The sequence below is a fragment of the Poeciliopsis prolifica genome, unplaced genomic scaffold, assembly GCF_027474105.1.
Source record: "Poeciliopsis prolifica strain line A6 unplaced genomic scaffold, Auburn_PproV2 SCAFFOLD020, whole genome shotgun sequence".
NCBI classification, from domain to species: domain Eukaryota; kingdom Metazoa; phylum Chordata; class Actinopteri; order Cyprinodontiformes; family Poeciliidae; genus Poeciliopsis; species Poeciliopsis prolifica.
In genome coordinates, this window is record NW_026562395.1 from 3,860,553 (window position 1) to 3,881,172 (window position 20,620).

The 20,620-nt window shown below is 42.2% G+C and overlaps 1 protein-coding gene across 1 annotated transcript; it reads right to left on the minus strand.

Moving 5' to 3' along the window:
- Positions 1 to 1,307: 1,307 nt before the first annotated feature.
- opn8b (opsin 8, group member b) lies at positions 1,308 to 11,265 on the minus strand. The gene is made up of 4 exons (XM_055044168.1): positions 11,196 to 11,265; positions 5,617 to 5,910; positions 3,860 to 4,185; positions 1,308 to 2,714 (listed from the first exon to the last, which is right to left on the minus strand). Exons 1-4 carry the CDS (start codon positions 11,263 to 11,265, stop codon positions 2,367 to 2,369), a joined length of 1,038 nt encoding a protein of 345 aa, XP_054900143.1. The 3' UTR covers positions 1,308 to 2,366.
- Between the last annotated feature and the right edge of the window lie 9,355 nt (positions 11,266 to 20,620).

Here is a 20,620-nt window from a genome sequence, read left to right on the forward strand (position 1 = left end):
AGGGAAATTCTCAGCACAGGTGGTCAAAACAGCCGTGTGAAAATAGTGTTGGTTCGCTGCATATTTTTCTGACATGAAGCAAAAGCGGTTCTCAAATTTGAATGTTTTCTTATTTTCATTGGTGAATATCTTGTGGCCTCCAAAAGTATCCACACACCAAAAAACAACCTTCGGTCGACCTTGTTAGGTCTTCGTGTCATAGGCCAAAACAAAGTAGTGCGTTCACACCACTCTGACCCGACGGCCGCAGCCACAATGAAACGGTCAAGAACAAAGTCTGTTCATGTGTTAGAATGTCCCAGTCAAAGCCCAGACCAGAATTTTAATTGAGAATGTGGTAAGGCTTGCAAATAGTTGCTCATAGATGAGCCTGAAACTGAGTTTGAGCAACTACATGCAAAAAGAGAGGGGGATATTTTCAGATTTAATGAATGTCACCAGATTACTTTTTAATTTAAGGAGCTAAACAGCTATAATTTTGGGGGTGGGGGTTCTTCCACTTAGCTGATATGCAGAACTTTGTGTTACATAAAAGTACAGAGTTGTTGTTGTACTGTGAAAAAATGTGAAAGCGAACCAGGAGAATGAATAGCTTTGAAAGGCACATTGTCATAACAATAATGGTGCATAACAGTGAAGGCCAAATGCAGGTAATCATACAGAAGGGCAAATATGAAGAATAGAGACTCAAAACAGACACACTTTGTCAATAGCTCCTGCAAAACATGTTAACCTCACTAATGTGCTTTTCTGGTTTCAGTGTAATAATGTGGTTCCACCTGATTGCACCATAAACACTTTTTGGATCAATACAGAGACTGATTAAAATGGAAAACAAAACAAAAAGTCTGGGCTGTTCAGGTCAGAATGCTGCAAACAAATTCTTCTACAAGGTTTGGAGAGATTTTACTAAGCGAATACTTTGCAATATTGATTTGGTTCTCCAAAGTACAAAAAAATGGATCAAACTGATGAAAATTACGATGATGGAGGTGAAATCTATATTCAGCAGGAGAGAAAAACACAAATCCGTTTAAAGGTGCTGTGTGTTGCTGTTATTGCCATCTAGTGGTCAGGATGGGACTAGCAACCTCCTTGTAAATCAGCCATTTTGCTTTTATTTACCTAAGCATTCTTATTCAGTTTATGGGCAGTTAATAGCGCAGAAAATGTTTCTGTTATTCTAATTAGCAGTAAGACGGTGCAAGCATGCTCTTAAAGTTTGTAAATTATGCATGGTTTTAATCGTCTTAACATTAAAACCATGCTTTGATTCAACGAATGATTCATTATTTGATTCATTCTGATGCATTCGGTTACACTACATTTGCTCCGGACAACAAAAGCAAAGTGACAAATCAAATGCATCCACCTTCGTGTCACCCACGGCTTTTTAACCAATTACTTTCTGTTATTCACATGCATTTTTGCCTCTACGCCACAATCGGTGCAGCTAGGAAATTGCAAAGAAAATTTTTTAAAGACGTGTCATGACGCATCTTTGGAGTTTTTCCAACGACTGCGTAAACAGCGAGCCTCGCTTCCGCAACAGAACGCTAAGTGTCACCCAAGAGTGCTGACTATTTCACTTTTTTGACCATTTGTCAAACCGATACAAAAGCAGAACCACTGCGTCCTGCATGTCCTTGAATTGTTCTTTCCAGAAGTGACTCCAACAGTCACACACCTCTCCAAAAAGGTCGTTTTTAAGAGCAGAGTTTCATTTTTACAACACAAAGCTGTTTTAGACGACGCCTATAAAGTTACACACCGCTCAGGTTGTGAAAGGTGTTGCACGTTTACACATCGTAACGCAAGGCTCAGACAGAATGACAGCAGCTTCTTTACAATCTTGCGTTCTTGCATGAATGTTTCTGTGAGAGCTTTCAACTCCGTGTGGCCTTCAGGGACATCACTACCAACATATTGTTGAAACACACAATGCACACAGAAGCACAACTCCCCCACAACATAAAAAAAGCAAAGTCCATAAAGTAAACATTTCCGGCAGTTCTTGTAAGTTTCCCATTCGGCATTTGGCTTTGAACTTTCGCTACGCGGCATCTTCTCCCTGTGACCTTAAACGTGCCGCAACGTCTCAAACCCGCCGATTGCGATCATTTCTTGTGTAAGCGCGGTTTACTCAGATGTCAGATATGTCATCTCCATGACTAAATTGGGCACTTTTTTTTTTCTTTTATATATTTGTAGTTCTTGGAACATTCACAGTTTTGAACCCAGTCCCTTTTACCCATCATGCCTGTCTGTCTAAGGACCCGGTCACCCAGTCATAACACAGAGGACACCTTTCCGTTCCAGAATCAAGAGGCCTCTGACAACTCATCTCAGATTCCCTCACGCCGAAGTCACTGTCTCGACTCGGTGACCTCCTCTTGCAAGGTTTCCCGCGCCACTTCCTTGGACTTGAGGTTGAGGCTGACCATGTAAATGTTGTTTTCGCTGACGTTGCTGGACACCTGGCAGGCGTGGGAGCCCAGGCACAGCCACGACAGCTGCTTCACCTCCTTTTTGAAGCTCTGGCTGAAGAAGTAGTAGATCATGGGGTTGTAGACGGTGGAGCTCTTTGCAAACATGCAGGGCAGCAGGCTGACCTCGGGCGGGATTTTGCTGCTGTCATTCAAAACGGACCACAGGCTCACCAAGCCGTAGGGCGTCCAGCAGGCCACGAAGCCCACGCTGATCAAAACGGCAATCTGCAACAGAACGTCGGAGACGGTAAAAAAGAAATCCCACCGCAGCATCTGAGAATCTAATGTGAATACTTTATAGAGGTTAATGCTTTCTTTGTCTTTTGGACTTGAGAAAAAAACTATTAATTTTTTTAGTGTCATTTTAGCCGAACTCACACTTTTCAGATGTTGCTTTTGGTCGATGCGATTCTCACCAGCAAAACTCCCAGCTTGTTCAATGTGTGCATTGTGTTTAACTGTGAAACTGTGCACACTAAAAATGAATTTCTGGACGGTAAATAACAAGCAATTCATATTGGTAAATTCTAGAATTGGCTACTTTTGGTAACAAATCCTGTCAAAAAAAAATCCATCAGAATTTGCTAGACACAGATTTAACCCACTGTCACGCTGGTTTGTTGGTAAACAAGAGGTTTGCAGGACGACATTTCTTGAATTTGTAGATTAACTCGAGGCTTCTCGCATTCGTTCTTCTATGTTGGAGCAGAAACTTTGGTTTGGAGCCAGCTTTACTCAAGCTGGCAAATGAAAATTGCTAGCAAGCTGAGCTTCTCAACCCTCAATCACTCACCATCTAAAAATCTAATTATCGGAAAAAAAACGTTACGTGCTGCGTCAGTAATTTCATGCGTTTTACAAAATCCATTTCTGTTTTGTGTTTCTTTTTTTAAATAGGGAGAACTAATCAGGGGAGCAATACCATCTTAGTAATTCATTGAATTTTTTTTTAGCTGTTTAAATATATATGTATTCAAATAAAAGGTGTGTGAACTGTTCACTTCGACAGTGTTTAAACATTTCTATCCTCGTCGAGCAGAGCAAGGTTCTTCCTCTGCAGGTAGAAAACACACCTTTGTTTTATTCATCTTGAATTTATGGTGCCGTTTGTTTCCTAATGTCCTCCAGCAAAACGTCCGAGGAAATCGTATTTACTTTGACATTGAGCTGCATTTGGTTGAACTGGATTTTTTTGTTGGCAGATCGGAGAGAGGGAGACGAGATGATACGCACGCAGCAGCTTTCAGAAATTCATTTGTGTTGCTTTAACTTGAGTTAAAGCAACACAAATGATTTCAAAGCGCACGTGGACTCTGCGTCTGACAAAGACGCCGAATCGGTCACGGCTGCGGCGGCGCGGAGCGACTCACTGTCAGAAGCCTCCGGTGGAGTTTGACGATGTTTGGGACGCGGCTGCTGCTCGCCGACTTCTTGTAGGTGACGTAGAGCCTTATGGCGATGCCAAAGTAGCAGAAGGCGATGATGACGCTCGGCGCGAGCAGGTTCACGGAGAACAGGGAGACGACGAAAGAGAAGCCCTCGTGTTTCATTTGCCCCCAGGCGAGCGAACAGGACAGGCCGAAGGGCTCCGGCCCGTACCGGCCCCAGCCCAGGATGGGGAACAGAGCCCAGACCAGAGCGTACAGCCAGGTCCACATGCACAGCATCTTCACCTTCTTCCAGCTGATGATCTCCTCTGCAGAGAGAGAGAGAGAAATGCTGAGTATTTTTCATCAATTTGTACAACAGTCAGTCGCAGGCTTTCACCTTCACTGTACAACTTGGAGAGAAACGTTTGGAGAGAAACGTTTGCAAAGTAAAGGAAATGCAACCTTCTTTGCAACCCGTGAAATCACTGACTGAGGGCTCGGTGTGAATCATAAAGGCATTCACGCAGTTTTCCCTTATTTATTGACTTGCGTGAAACAAACTGATTTCATTCGTAGAAAGCACGACTTGTCGCAAACGGGTCGTTTTCAGCTGACAGACTTATTGGTCTTATTGGGAAACGTATGCGATAACCATGGTTACCGCGCCGAGCGGGATTCAGAATTGATCTGAAACATTTGTTTCTCCAAATTGCCTTTTTTTTTCCTTCTTTTTTTCTTTTAGTGGAGAGAAAAACATTTCTTTTGATGTGTCTTTTTTTCCTAACAGGCTGCTTCACATTTGTTTCTTGCGCATCAGAGGCAATTTGATTTCCTCCATGTCGCTTCTCCATCCATCCCTCCAGTGTCTGATGAATCCTCCTCCAAGGTCAACCGCCGACACTCTCATTGTTGTTGCTAAAAGAACTGATTACGTCTGTTTTATTCGTGTACGGCCAATACAGCTTTTCTCCAGACTTTTTTTCATTTCTCTTTTGCAACCCTTGGCTTACAGGGTGAGGCAGGCTTTGCTCGGTGCGCTTCGCCTTCCTCCTGCACCTTGCATCTAGCAGAGCTGAAGCTCAGCTAGGTTTTATTATTATTCTTATTGTTCTATAATGAACTGCGACATTAAACAGGTTCCATGTTTGCATTCGGCCTTTTTATGCCTCTGGACGACCACAGTGGATAGAAGGTCATGGGTTTCTTTGTACTTATATCGTTGACCTTCCTGACTAAAGAGCTAAAGATGAAGCTCTTTGTTTTTTTTATTAAATTGAAGTATTGCACAGACTGACCTTGGGATGAATCCTCTGGACCATTGACTCCTGGGAAGATTGGAAATGGACTTAAATGTCTTTCTTGCTATAAATTGATAGACTGACTATTGTTTGGAAATGACCATCCAGACCTCATTGATGCAATTTGTCAGCCTTGACATTGTTTTAACCACTAGAGAAATAACCTCCCAGACCCCCTGCATCTACCCAGATGGTCTTATTGATTATCAGCTAATCAAGCGCATTTGGTTTGCCGATCCAAACCCTTTTAAATCGTATGGAAGCAGCAGAACCAGCATGGTGGAAATCATTTGTTTTTTTTCCCCATTTGACAAGAGATTTAAATCATCTGGGCTGCAGAGATTGTGAAAACAAATGTTTGATGTTGCAAACTGCAAAAGAACTTAATTTAAGACAATGAGTTTCAATTCACCGGTACCTGTTTTTTTGTTTGTTTGTTTGTTTGTTTAAACGACTTACTGGGAGAGTGCAGATTGAGGGACACAATGAAGCGCACTACGGCCAAGATGGTGAGGTTCATGATGCTGGCAATGCCGAAGAAGAAGCCCGCCAGACCGTAGTAGATGCAGGAAACGTCTCCGCCGAGCCAGTGGTGGCTCCAGGCCGAGGCCACGGCCAGGGGATACATGGTGACGGCCGCGCCGAGATCCGTCACCGCCAAGTTGACGCTGAGCAGCTCCGGCGGCTTCATGCGGGACGACCTTCTGAACGCCATGACGAGGACAAGCAGGTTTCCCACGGTGGAGAGCACGGCTGAGACAAAGGGGAGACAGAGACAGGCGTCTGATCATTGTCCGATCAAAGCTATTCGTAGGATAACGTTTCGGAAATGGATATTGATACAAGTCAGAAAGGTGTAGGAACGGCTGAACTAAGCCACAACACAATGAGATTCTTTCTGTACTGAACAGGGAACCGACCAGTCAGTGGGCAGATGTTTGGGGAAAGCATGGGTGGCTTGTAGCTGGATCACAGGGACTTTCACTGCTCAGATTCTCCAATCCAACAAAGAGTACTCCTGTCGCATTTGTACTTTTTCAGTGCAATAAAACCTGCTACTCTGCAAAAACACAAACTCTCACCAAGTGTTTTTGGTCTCATTTCTAGTGTCTTAGTACACAGAAAAGACAAAATGAACTTAAAGCAACTTTTAATCGAGAAAAAGAAGCTGTTTTAGGTCAATAATTTCTCAATATTCATAAAAACTAAAGGTTTCACTGGGAGAAAGACATTTTTTTTGACTGGAAACTTATGTGTAAGCTAAATCTATCTCATTTCAAGAGCATAAAGATATTTTTTACTAGAAAAAAAATGGTGAGAGTTTGTGTCTTTGCATGGTGTCTTGTAGGAGTCCCACTTCAATGGTTTGGACTCTTTTGATGCAAGTTGAAATTTCTTTTAGGGAATGTTCAAAAAGCACACATCTTTCCGGGCGAAGGATCGATGACGCTGAACATTTCCGATAAACCGTTGAAAGCCTCGATCCAAACGTCTTCCCGCCGTTTAGTTCAGGCGACTGAATCCACTACAAACAGATTTGCCGCCATGCAAACCTCCGCCTGAAACGGCCTGATGGCCGATCAGGCTTAAAATTCACGCAGGCAAACAATTCCCCTACGCATCTCTAACCAGGACGCGTCGCTTGCTGATCACTGAGCAGTACGCTCAAACGGGAGCTGATCATCGATTCGGTTTCGTTTGCTTACGAGACACCAGGTCCAACAACAGGCTGAACGGTGACCGAGCTGCAGTCTGACACGGCTTAAACAAAATACCAAGTCTGTTTTCAGAGAAATCGGCCAAGCGTGTAATGCCCCGAGAGGTGAGGGAAAGTGTAAAGCAAACAGGAGGTGGGAAGTGCTAAACGCACGTCCTTCCTGTGAAGCAGAAAGTTTTCACCTGGCAAAATTCACAGAAGATTAAAACACAGTGACATAATCACCAGAAACAACCCAAAGAAAGTGAATGTTGGGGTAATTTTACAGAGGATTAGACAACGGCTGTTCCTTAAACAACAATCCTTTAGCTATGAGTATTTCATGGTTAAAAAAAACAAACATGTGATTTAATAGTGCTGAGTTTCACAGAACTTTAACAGATTTCCAAATCTAAATGAAAATGACTGCAAATCGCTAATCTGCTTTATTTTTTTTTTTCAGCACAATTAGAATTATGGAATTCCGACACGATTTGCCTCAACATTCCTCAGCCGTGAAAATCTGGATCTTGGAAAACGTCCAACAGCGGAAAATAACAATCACCAAATCACGTTTGTTCTTTTTGACCTGCAGTTTCAATTGGCAAAATACAAGAGGAAATAGCGATAACTTAACAGGATTGTTTTCCTTTTGGGTCCTACACTTTCACTGGCGTTTACGTCTTCACCGCATGAGGGAGAGTCCTGGAAGTTAGACAGCTTGGCTGCATATCCTCTGGACTTTAGACAGATTAAGTGTCTGATCCTTTTGGATCGGTTCTGCAAATCTGATAAGGCCACGTGGATCTGGCTTTTCAGGCCGTTCTGTGTGGATTTTGCACGTTCTCCTTATGCCCGCATGTGTGTGCGCATGTGTTTTCTGGATATCCCAGATTTCTCGTACAATTTAAACCTGTGTCCTCAACAACCGTTTTGATGTCTAAAGTCATTTTAAGGTGGCTGAGCTGATCTATGTCGGACAAGAGCGGAGGCTTGTAAATCGGAGCAGAGGTTAGCTTGTCACCCAAGAGACGAAGAATCTCTCTTGACAATGCATTGCAAAGGTAATCGTGTCTTTTGAGATCTTTCGCAGTTAATAGTCGCTGATTTTCCTGGGCTTCAGCCTTAATGGTGTATGAACTGAAACTGCGTATCATCCTCGACACGGGCAGTCGGACATCTGGAAGCCCACCGTCATCTCCAGTCTTCTGTCACCGATAAATGAACTCAGTAGCAAAGTAACATAATGTGGAAAAGTTCCAAGGACATGAAAGATTTTGACTTATCTGGGATATAAAGAGCAAATAAATGTCCCCGTCTTGCCCCTTAAAACTGCGACATTAAGCTTTGACACTTTCCACCACAGCCTGGAATCAATCTTTCGCCCCAAACCTCACCAAAGAGCCACCTTGGGACCATGAATCACACAGAGCTCAGTGGCCTGATCAACTTCCAGCTCACTGGCGATTGCTTTCAAGGAAGCATCACTAAGCCAATGTAGCTCTAAAAAAAACTCACTGAGCGAGAACAAAGAGGGAATCGACAGGGACAAACAACCTCAGCTTGACTGCTTAGGACAACAAAACGACGCAGGTTTTTAGCATTGACCTCTCTTATCAACGTCTGGAGTGAAACAGAAGCAACACCAAAAAGCATCTAATGACTTTCGATGCTTTTTGGACGACTTATTTTAAGCACGTATTTGTTCAGCTATTGTTTTAGGTCAGTCAGGGTTGCAACGACTGTAATACGCATGTACTTAAACTTGTCTTTGGTCTCTTTCCATGAGCTTCACACAATATTTTGTTCATTTCACAATTTAAAAAAAAAAAGCAAGCGGAAACATTCTCCCTCTCACCATTTTTTTATGATCAACATAATGCACGACATTTTCTCCCTCGCTGCCCTTGCTTATTTCGAAACCTTACAAAGCTCAAAAATAGAAAAAACCCGGGCCATTAAAGGTCGCAGAGACACTCCGTGACCTGCATCCTGGTGTAGAGATAGAGAGCTACTTGCATCCAGACTCTGCTGTCTTTCTGCATTGCCAACACCAGAGGCTGAGCCAGAACTTTAGTTCAGTCTGACTTTATTGCTACACCTCATTTCAAAGCATTATTTGTGTTTGGCGTTCCGTATCCAGAAGCAAAATTACTTAGAGCCGCTAATGGACCGGCACTTGAGTGTTTTAGCTAAACTGTTGTATTTTTAAAAGCTCTGCAGGACATTCAGGTCCGTGAGAATCAGGCTGCAGACCGCAGGGGAGCGAGGTGGCCGCCGGGTTTTGGCGCAGCCTGCCATGGCGCATCAGATCTGAAGCCGCCTCAGAGATGAATAAATCTTAAATTTTAAAGACGTGCTATTTCTGGTGGCGCTTTGGCTTGAGCAGGTGCCCTGCGTACACAGGGCCAGCGATCATCAATGAAGATTTCATGGATTTACTTCCAAGCCTGGATGTAGGAAGTTGTGCTGTCAATGCACTTCTTCCTCTTTTTTTACTTTTTCTAGTAAACTGCAGAATAAAAGTCATTGGGATACGATATTTATTTTCCTTGATTTTTAAACTCGGTTGAGCTGAAGCGGTTGGTTTGTTGTTACACTTTTTACTGAATCGTTTCTTTTTAAAGCTTGTTGCATGGCAATGTATTAAAATGCACGTTTTTTATAAGCCTCATTAATAAAGCTTGAAGTGGCTGGAGTTAAAATGAAGTTACATTTGGATTCAGTCTGAGGACAATAAACAGAGCAGCACCGGTCTGCGTGGAAGTGAGACGCAACCCAAATGTTTGCACACCTAAACATTCGCCTCTTGGAATCCTCCCACGTCACAAGATCAGCTTCAAATCCCAGGCCTTGTTGCGGAAACGAACCTGACTTCATGCCAAGAAGTCTCTCTGGATCCTTCTCAAGATTCCTTAAAACACCAGTGGGCAGAATATCCCATACTCCCGGCAAAACCCTCAGCATTAAACAAGTGTAAACATCTGTTGTTTTTTTTACAAACCCTAACTACCTCAAGTAGTAGCAAAGAAACACGTTGAGGCTCAACCTGCAGTGAAAAGACCTGGGACAACAGTTCACATCTCCACCAAATATCACCTCCATTTCTGCCAAATAGTTTAGCTATAATTGCCTTTTATGTTTCAGCTAAACTTTGATTTATAGTATTTGATATGGCAGTCATCCAGGGTTTGAGTCCCAAGCTCCTGAAGAGCTTTGCGGCACAGCCATCCCTCATTTCTTGTCTAAGACGCCGTGAAAAAGGGCAAGCAGTGCTCCGAAATCCATTTAATATATATGTACATATATATATAGCTTCTCTATTTATTAGCTATGCCTTTTAAATGCTTAAATAGTAAAGCAGCCAATCACATGGCAGCAATTTAATGTATGTAGGTATCTACATATGATGACAACTTGAAGTTGAAATTGAACATCAGAAGGGTGTAAAAAAAGGAAAAAAAAGTGGATTAAAGTGAGGGCTGCACAGTGGCGCAGTTGGTAGCACTGTTGCCTTGCAGAAAGAAATGGGTTCGAGTCCCAGCCCGGGGTCTTTCTGCATGGAGTTTGCATGAGTGGGTTCTCTCCAGGTACTCAAAAAATGGTCTCCCTCGGTGTGAGTGTGTGTGCATGGGATGGATTGTCTTCCTGTCTGTCACCCTGGCTACCTGTCCAGGGTGACCCCCCGCCACTCGCCCCAAACATTCGCTGGAGATCAGCACCAGAACCCCCTCCCGACCCCACTGGGGACAAGGAGTGTTTAAGCGACGTGAAAAGCAGCAGAAGAGCACAGCAGGTGCTAGAAAGAGAAAATCGACACAAGTTTACCAAAGTGGGACATCAACAGATTGAGGAAATGAGATCCGAATCCAGTCTGTGGGATTCTCATCACGGATCAGCAGCTGATAGATTTGCACCAACACTGTGAAGGCATCACTTCAATAATACGCAACATATTATTCCGACGTCGTGTTCAGCCTGTGTCATGGAGAACTCAGGCAATTTTGAGTGCAAAAGGAGGTCTGGTGTGGGTTGATGCTGGGGGAAAAAAAGCCAATTTTTAAAATAAATTTTAGAAAGAAAATATATCACAAGGGGAAAGAAGAAAAAAAACTCATTTCAGAAATCAAACCTCATCCAGCAGCTCAATTTATGGATTTTGACATTCTGACTGGCTTTATGCTTCATTCTGCCTTTATTTCTGAAACTAGTTTTAAAAAATAAATTTTTCTTCAACAGGTGCACTGAGTCCATTTATAATCAAGACACGCAGAAAGCGGAACTCCTCACCTGAGCCTCGTGTGACAATGTTTCCATATATATAGTTCATTTTTCTACTTACTTAAAACCAGCAGGTAGCATCCTGCGCCGATATCCAGCGCCGGCGACAGCGCTGAGGCGTAAATATCCATTTGGAAAGGTAAAAAAAAATATAATATTAATAAATAAAATAAAATACAGGCGTCTATTTCGAACGGAAGGAACCTCGTGTGATGTTTAAGTGAAAGTGTGCTGCCGCTGGCGCATCCATCTGCAGGGAGCGGAGACAGGAGGCTGTGCGCGCACAGCCCGGCCAGACGCAGACAGGGGGAGATGGTGCGTAAAAGCTGCAGCGCCGCCGACCGAAGCCTCCCTCTGGTGCTGTCGTGTGACCGAACCTCCAGGAGGAGGAGGGACGAGCTTTGACACCAGAGTCCAGTGACTCAGCAGAGGGAAGAGCGTCGCTTCGCCCCGACGCATTCACGATCTTTGTTGATCCTCCACTACTCCCTCCCGTATGAAAGGTTGGCAAATAATTGGAGTAGAATTGAAATGTAAATTTATTGCATAAAAATTCAGCAAAAAAAAAAAAGAAGAAAAGACAGAAAAACTCATTGCATTAAACTCAGATGGATATATTGAAATCGTGTTTTGGTTCATTTGGATGCATTTGGCTCACAGCTAATAAACACCCAAAATTAGATTTTGACAAAAGACCAAAAAAACATAAACCTAGCGCAGTCTAAGCCACGTGGATCTTTCCCAAATGCACAGGCGTCTCGATTTTTTCCTTCCACTAAACTCTCCCTTAATGTGGTTGAATAAACGATCCATAGACGCGTCTAAACATTACAGGGCCTTATAAAAGTTTTCTTTTCCTCAATCCTTCAAACAACAACAAGAAAGGCGAGGAGAGCAAAAACGAATGGAGCAGTTTAGAGTCACCAATTACAAAATTACAGTAAATGAGCATTGTAATTTTGTAAAAATGTTTAAAAAAACAATTATCTAATCAAGAAAAAAAATAACCACAAAAAAGACAGTAAAATAAAAGTTTTTCAAAAGGAAATATTTGAAATGAACCAAAAAGGAAAAGGTAGATAGTGATCATTTGGCCTCATCACTTTGCAGTTTAGTTTTTTTAAAATATTGCAAATAAAGAGATCATCCACATAGCTACATGAGATAAGAAGCCAGAGACAGTTCTAAAGCACAAAACTCTTATTTTTTATTTTTTGTCAAGTGAAAAGACGCTATTTATGTCCCACATTAACTATACATTAAGGTGATAGTTGAAACTGACAGATTGGGAGCCTGTCATTTTAAACCAATGTCAATTAAACATGTGGCACAGCTGCAGCTGCTTTCAATGTACAATGGGGGTAATAAGATTCACCCTACAGCTGCAATTTATTCAGTCAGATGAGCGTCGTGTGAGGTTTTTTGAATTCTAACCACATAGTGCTGCTAAACGTATCACAGCTCTTTTAAATGGAGGTTTTCAAATAGACGATGCGTTCAATGTTCACTCAGTCTCTCCAGAAGACTTGCTCTTATTCCACTGACATTTTATATATATATATATATATATATATATATATATATATATATATATATATATATATATATATATATATATTTTATTTATAATTTTTTTTTTTTTTATGATTTTTTTTCTGTTGTCATTGCTAAGATGGTAGCGAACAAATACAATTGTGTGGAAAAAGCATGTACCCCCTTACAGATTTTTCTCTCTCTCTCTCTTTTCTTTTTGTTGCTTCACTTAAATGTTTCAGCTCACACCATTTCATTTCAGCCATAATTAACCAAAGGAAACACAAACAGACGTTTTGTGTTGATTATATCTGTCACCAAGGAGGAAAGAACCCTGTCTGCGCCGAGACTGGACATGATTTTTAAGAAGTTGTGACCAAAACAAAACCTGCCTGACAGCACAAAGTTGATATCTGCCCGAAAATATCAAGAAGCGAAACACCCGACCTAATGAAAACTTGAGAACAGAAGACAAACAAATTGAAATAATAATAATGATCATTTTAAAAAAAGGCCTGTAACAAAGATGGCAGTGGTTTTGAGTCCTGACGTTTATTGCGAGGAGGTATTTCAGCAGGACTCAACGAGACCTGAGGAGAAATGTCCAGTCATTGGTTTGTGACACAAAGCTGAGATGATGCAGCAGTAAGTGAATGTGAAGCAAAACTGCAGGGCTAAAAGAAATACAGAATAAAAATGAAAATTTAGTTGCGAACTAATCAAAGTCTCTGCTCAAACCGGTTGGAGCTGCTGTGTCATGATCGTAAACAAGTCATTAGTGCTCAAAGAGCCTCCACTGTGGCTAAATCACAACTCATTGCCAGGTCTGACAAAAACCCCCGACAGCAGTCGCTGTTGCTTTGGGAGACTGATTCAGCTTTTCGCATTGGGAGAGATTTCAATTTTCATATGCCCTCATGTTGATTCTTAAAGGAAACCAACATTTGAAAAACAAAGAAGAAAACTTTCATTTTCTCTCAAGTTATTCAAACTGATGTCTTTATTTATTTATTTTCCAGCACTCTGTGTGTCTGTGAAACAAGACGAGGTGGGTTGAACCATCATCCAGGGAAAGGTGACCTCAGAAGTGACACCCTCATCTGGAAAACAAAGCTAAAAATGCAACTTTCCAACGCTGGCATTTGCAGGCTCCTGTTTCTCCTTCACGTTGAATTCCGTCTGCGAGCCCCGAATGCAGCAGACGTCCTGGAAAAACACGAAGAAAACACAACATTAGTGCGTTCCCAAAGCGCATCACTGTCGATCAGATGATGGCGTCAGTGAATCAGCACCTGCAACTCAGCAAAGCAACCTGAAAAGGTCAGATTAAGGGACTTTTGTGTACCGTACTGAAAGGAAATGCGAGTCGTAACGGCTCAGATCACCAGACAGCCGAAGAGCAAAATGACAAGCATAGTAGAAATGGAGGTGAACATAATTTTCTGTAAATAAAAATACAGAAATAGACGTCGTTATGAAAGCCAGCTAGTAATTAGTTGCATCTCCCGGTGCCTCGCGAGTCTTGTTGCGTTTTTGATGAGTTCTTATTAACTTATGCGTTAGTGTAACATATAGATTTGAAAGAAAAAAAAAGAAGAAAAAGCAGGCAATACCTGAAGTTCAGTGTGTTAGAATCCACTGAATAGTTGCTCTAATGGTAAAACTTGCTTCCTATCCGTCGTTTTCCTCCTGTCTGTTCGAGGTCATAATGTTAAATATTGTGACCCCAATGTGCGAGTCTCCAAAAGATCCAGCATGGCCGACGCGGCGCGATTAATTAGTCTAGGTGTTGACAACCTGGCAATGGTGCTGAATTTGCTTTAAAAAGATATTCTGTTGTGTCACCGTAGAAAACATCACTAATTGGCATTACTAGGTACTTTTAACTGCATTATATGACACTTGTAGGACATACCTATGCAATATCTATACCATTAATTAACTAAAGCGAATAAAATTCACTAAACGAATAAGTTCCGATCAGGCTTATTGGTCAGATTAATAGAACCAATTGAGGGAAATCAGCTGCTAAAAATAGTTTTGCTTAATAAAATGTTTTTTATTGGTCTGGAGTAACAGGCTAAAATTAAACTCTAGTTAGCTGTTAGCGGGGAAAAAAATCAGAAATAGAGGCTTGAAAACAGCCGTCTGTGTCTCATTGAACACGTCCTACTTGGTGACTTGAATAACTCAAACACATGAGCTGATATCATTTATTGAACGTGAACGCGTATTTTTGCTCACAAGTTGGACCTGAAGTTTTGCAAAGTGCGGCGAGATGACTTTTGTAAAACGGCGCTTGTGTAAATGAACTGAATTAAGTTGGTTGAGAATATTTTCCTATTTGCTGTGAAATTAAACTCACTCAAGTCACTCGTAATTAAGACGAAGATATCACTGTTCAGTAATTTCATACTGTTGTGATGACAGAGGACTAATGATAGTGGATTCCTGAGGTCATGAGGCCGACAAGTTGAAGCATGGTGCCTCTTCTGTAGCAAAAAATTGATCCATTCTTGTGTCACTTGAAGTTAAACAAAACATGTAGAAACCCGCAATTAGAAAAAGCAATAAAATGTCCTAAACATTCATCTTTCTCTTCTTTAATATTTGGAAGCATGGCTGAAAGGCTTTGTTCATTTCCTCCATTGCCAGAAACACAAGTCCTCCTGCTTGGTGATTGGCCAGCATTAGATGAGGAATCAAGTCTAATGGGAGAAATCGCAGACCGAGCACCGAAGGGAGACAAGAATCAGGTGAAAAATAAATTTAGCAAACATTTGTCTTATTTCCTTTCAAGATAATCTTTGGCCGATGACACAATTGTTGTCCCCGAATGTCCAATAACAACTAACGACGGCAGCCACAGTTTTCTTCCGTGTCTCGTTAGAACTGCCAACTCCCTTCTAAGTATCATTAAGATTCCCCCTCTGGCGTGTTCACACTTTAACACACTGCAAGACACTCCGCTTCACACTCACACGCCGCCCCATGGACAGCCGAGACAGGAGAAACGCGTCTGAGTATCGTGTCAATCTGTCCCGACAGTTTCTCCACCTCGGAAAGTATTTAATGAATTCTTGATTATCAATAACGCTTTAAAGCTGTTTGTCATTGATTGTGTTGACTTAGAATAAACTGGACAAACCTGTTAGCATGCATACAGTTTTATTGCAGGTGGGTTATGTACTCTGTTTTTGCTCATTTTGCCTGTTTTTGGACTTTAAAATTAGCGTCAGTTTATTATTATTAATTCATCTTTTTGTTCATTTATCATCCTTCTATTTATGATTAGTGGACTCAAATATTGTGTGTCTGGTATCTAGACAGCTACAGTGGTACTAATCCATTTAATAAGCAGCACAGCATCATGGGTTTTTAGGGGGGGCGTTTATAACGACGCCCGATCAATCAGACAAACTGTGAATGTCTCTTTTAATCTTGGTTCTCGTCACAGCCGGGGTGTGAAGTGCAACAATGGGGTGGCGCGGTTCGAGGGGTGCTTTTTTTCGTGCGTCACTTTTCATACACGGAAAAGCTTTCAAGGCTGACATAATGTCACCGGGTAACGGGGGTTGTCATCAGTTTCCTCCGCTTTTAGAGGCGAGACGTCCGTTTGTGCGAACCGACAGAGTGAAATCCTCTGGCCAAAATCTGTCCAACGTGAGAGAAATCTCGACCGACAGCCGGCTCAGGTCTCCGTCTCCAGATTTCTTGGTGCGATCGTCACGCAGCTGCAGTTTCAAAAACGCAAAAAGCAAACGTTCCCACGTGTTTGATAACGTCGAACCACCGACCAAGCGGGTCATACTTTGGAGAAGGACCGAACCCTGCAGCCGTTGTGAGCACGACCTGAACAGCTTGAGGTGTTTCACGACATCGTTTTAAGAAATGCACCTAAAAAGCAGAAACCTTGCATCGATAAATAGCTCAGACGATGTCTGACCTTTTCTAAAATGATGGACAGACAAAAATTCCATATTTCCCGGAATATAAATGGCTGCAAAATTTGTAGGTGGTCACTGCAGCCATTATCATGAGATGCATTAATGGACTGGCAAAGGGTGTATTCTATCATTCGCCCAATGGCCGCTGGAGTCGGGCACCGTCTCCTCTACAGGTGCAAAAACCAGCTTCCCGATACGTTTGTGCGCGAATCATTTCGACTTGTCTTCTTTTGGGGTGGCGGGAAACTGTTCCATGGGGTAAAAATTGCGTCTGGCGACTCAGTTTTACATGCATTCTTTGTGCAAAGGAGTCGGGGAAATACACCAAAGACACGTTTCGTGTTAGTGAGAGGAAATCTTGTCCCAGCTTAAAACAACTTAACCATCACAGCTGTCTGCCGGGAGACATGTGGGCCAAATGGGAGGTTGCAGCCTGTGTTATGAAGCGTGAAAAACGATCTCAGTTGAATGCAGTAGGCATGAGGTCGAAAGAAAAAAGAAAGGAAGTAGCCGACATGCTTAAAAAACAACAACAATCCCGCGCTGTTTGAGGAAACCAACGCTGGACCGATTTCAGAATTAAAACAGAATGTAAATGTTTGGAGCTTCAATTTTAAGAGTTGTTCTTTGGTGTTTATACAGTCGTTATGTGGAGAGATTTTATTTAGTCTTGCGGGTTTCTACAGCTGGGGAAAAAGTTGCGTTCTAAGGTTCATTTTTCAAGCCATGTGCTGCACGTTCTCCAACAAAGGCCGATTAATCATTTCCCCTCCGTTTAAGCGACGAGGGAGATCAGTAGGAAATAAGATTACACCTAATGATGTGGAAACTGTCACTTTTAAATTGCCGCGTTAAACTGAAGCGATTAAACTGAGCATTAAGTGAAACTTCCACTGGTCTTTAAATGGATGCATTCCTCCTTGTTCTCAGCAAGGCTTTTATTGTTAGGTTTTTTCTGCGTGCAATTGTGCAGCTGCTGAGCCGACCAAGCGGTCTGACTGAATCACTCGAGTAGCGCCTCTGCACAATCCTCTTTGAAACATTTGAATCATTAAAGAAACTCTGCTATCGACGTGTTGTTGTGTTTTTTAATCTCTTAATTAATTAGGGCATTTCTTGACCCCAAGTTTTCTCAGTGGCACATAATCAAATGTATTTCTGTATTTCTACACAATATTTTCTTGGAATTCTCCCCAAAATGGACCAGTTTATAGATCATAATATTGCAGCCTCTTTTTTTTATTTATTTTTTTGCAACCTCACATGGTTTTAAATGCCATCTGTGAACCCCGACTGAGCTGTCGGATGCCATTTCTTCACAATTTGCTTCTGTCTGGCCGTCGGAGCAGAAAAGTCTGATTGAAGTGCCGCTGAGACAGCCCTGCTTCCAGAGGTCTTCGGGTTTCTGCTGCTTTGTTTCGGCAAACGGTTTGAATTTTTAGAGATTCGTCTCTCTTTCCCTCGGCTTGTTGGCACGGTCGAGTTTAGAGGGGTCCCGATGCTTCGGCTTTCTTCGTCTCTGATCGAAGTCTTCTTTTGAAAACGGGCCGTTTGCTCTTCATCTCTTCCAAAATGTCCACTGGCCGAGGCCGACTGCTTAGATTGCTGTGTGGCGCAGACGAGGCTTTAAGTAACACCTGCCAGCAGTGACCTTTCTCAATGCGGAAACAACAACAATCCAGAAGCTCACCCATAACGTGACCTTGTGTAAACTTTTAGAACAATAGCGTCATGCAATGATGGCAATTTTGCAATATGTCGTCATATTGTCAGTGCAGTGTTTATAAAAAAGTCATTTGTGAAAGCAATAATTGTAGCTGATTGTGTAAATATGGAGAAAAAACTAAATTTTGTGAGCATTTTAAGATGTTTTGGGGGAGGTTCATCATGAATGGCATATTTGTCACAGTGGTTATGAGGTATTTGGTGCTTTGAATGTGTTCAAAAACTTTACTACATTACAGGTAAGGTAACATAAACACAGAAATCCATTTTTATTGCACCCTATAACATATCCAGCAACCTTTTTACCACTATGACCCTTTTGCCCTGGTCAATAAATGTAAACTTAAAGACGAGTTATAACTGAGGGAGGCATGTGACTCATGATCGAGCGTCGAGTTCATGATGCTCATTACACTAAATTTAATGCCCGTCAATCGGCAGCGGAGGGGAGAGGTGTCACTTGCAATTGTGGCCGGGTTAAAGCAGCCGAAGAGGCGGACAAAGGGCACACGCTGACGGCCATGTTCGTGTCTGGTGGAGCTAAATTCACTGTCAGGAACTCGGTGGAGCCTCGAGCAGCGTGAGGCGACACACTGCGCCGGGCCGGGACCGCCGCGGCTCCTGCATCAAACGGGATCGCTGCGGGAGCCGATGAGGAATATGAGAGTGGCACACCGAGGGGCACCGTGCCTGTTCTTTTATCCTCATCCATTTGTCCAAACTCAAACGGGCTGGAGCTGAAAACAAATGACTTTTTATTTCATCAGTGAATTCTGACATTGTTCGATAATTACGACTGACGTAATTATCGATGGAATAATGACCTAATTGCGTCTGATTTACTTCCTGTTTATGAACTCCCGAATCCCAGAAGTCTTGAAGATGCTCTCAGTGTGAACGTGACGCGTCCCTGATCGAAGGGAAAAGAGGAAGACACCGCAAATTACTTCAAGAGATAATTATTCAAATTGTAAGCGCAGGCAACTTCTGACAAGAACACAATTTCATGACAATTTAAAAAAAGTGGTTTCACCATTAGGATCTTGTTTTTTTTTACTGGGTTTGTGGTTTTGTTCTTTCCTTGTTTTATGTTTGCCTTATTCTTACCTCGTTCAGATCAGCCTAGTTTCTGTTTTACTTTAGTTTAGCCTGCTCTGAGTTATTTTTATTAAAGTTTATTTAATTTCTGTGTTTAGTTAGTTTTTTTTTAATAACATTTGTTTTCCCACTGCCCTAGTTTGTTTTCCCTCCTCTTGCCATCCTCTCTCCCTCAGCCTGCCTCCAGCTCCTCCCCTCTCAGCTGCAGCCTGTTAGCTTATCAGCCTCTGTTTATTGTTCCAGCATTTACTTTCCCAGTGTGTAAATGCCTCTCCTCCTCTCACTCCTGGCTGTTGTACCCTGTTTGACCCCATGCTACTGGTCCCTGTCTGTTCCTGCTGTTTGTGTCTTCTGGGAGTTTGGAAGTTCTTGTTTTATTTTTCATCAAATCGCTTCAAACACACCACCATTCACTGACATTCACTGCATGTCCTGTAGGGATAGAAGTTGCCATCATGAAGACGTCTGTTTAACAGAAATGTACTAAAAAGTAAGTTGCTCACTTGATAGAAATCTGGGCAAGTCGTTTTTGCAACACACAACAATCAAGCGAGGGTGTCGGTGTGCTGCTGCCTTTTGCTTTACATTTTATTTTGATTACCTGCTGATACACTTTCACATGCACACTGTCACACCTTTTTTTTAAACCTGATTTTAACCTTTGTTTGTGTTTATTAAATTTATATTTCAGAGATTCCTGTGTACATTGTCTCCCTTTTTGTTGAGGCCTTTTTGATCATAACAAAAGAAGAAAAAAAATTGTAACCAAAATGATTTCCTTTTTCTTAACCCCGAGCTTCTTCCGTTCCTTTTCTCTGGGATCTTGCAGTATGATTTCAGCATTGGGGCGTTCTCTCCAGCTGTTCCCACACCAACGAAGACATGGCCAACCAGGTGATGCGCACCAAAACCTCCTTTTGATATAGAGGAGGCGCCGCCTTGTGCCACGACAAGGCGTCACCTGGTGCACATGATGCCATGATACTCAAAACTCCTCTGATTGAAGCAGAGACCGATTCCCAATCAGGAGGGAACGATCCATCTCATTCTTCCTGGACACTCGTAAAATCAAAAATGCTTGTTTTATTGGCCTGCTGATATCTTTTGGGCCCAGATAGACTTTTATCCGGTTATCTCTGTTGGCGTTCAACAGAGACGAGAGTGTTGAGCATCATAGGACCCT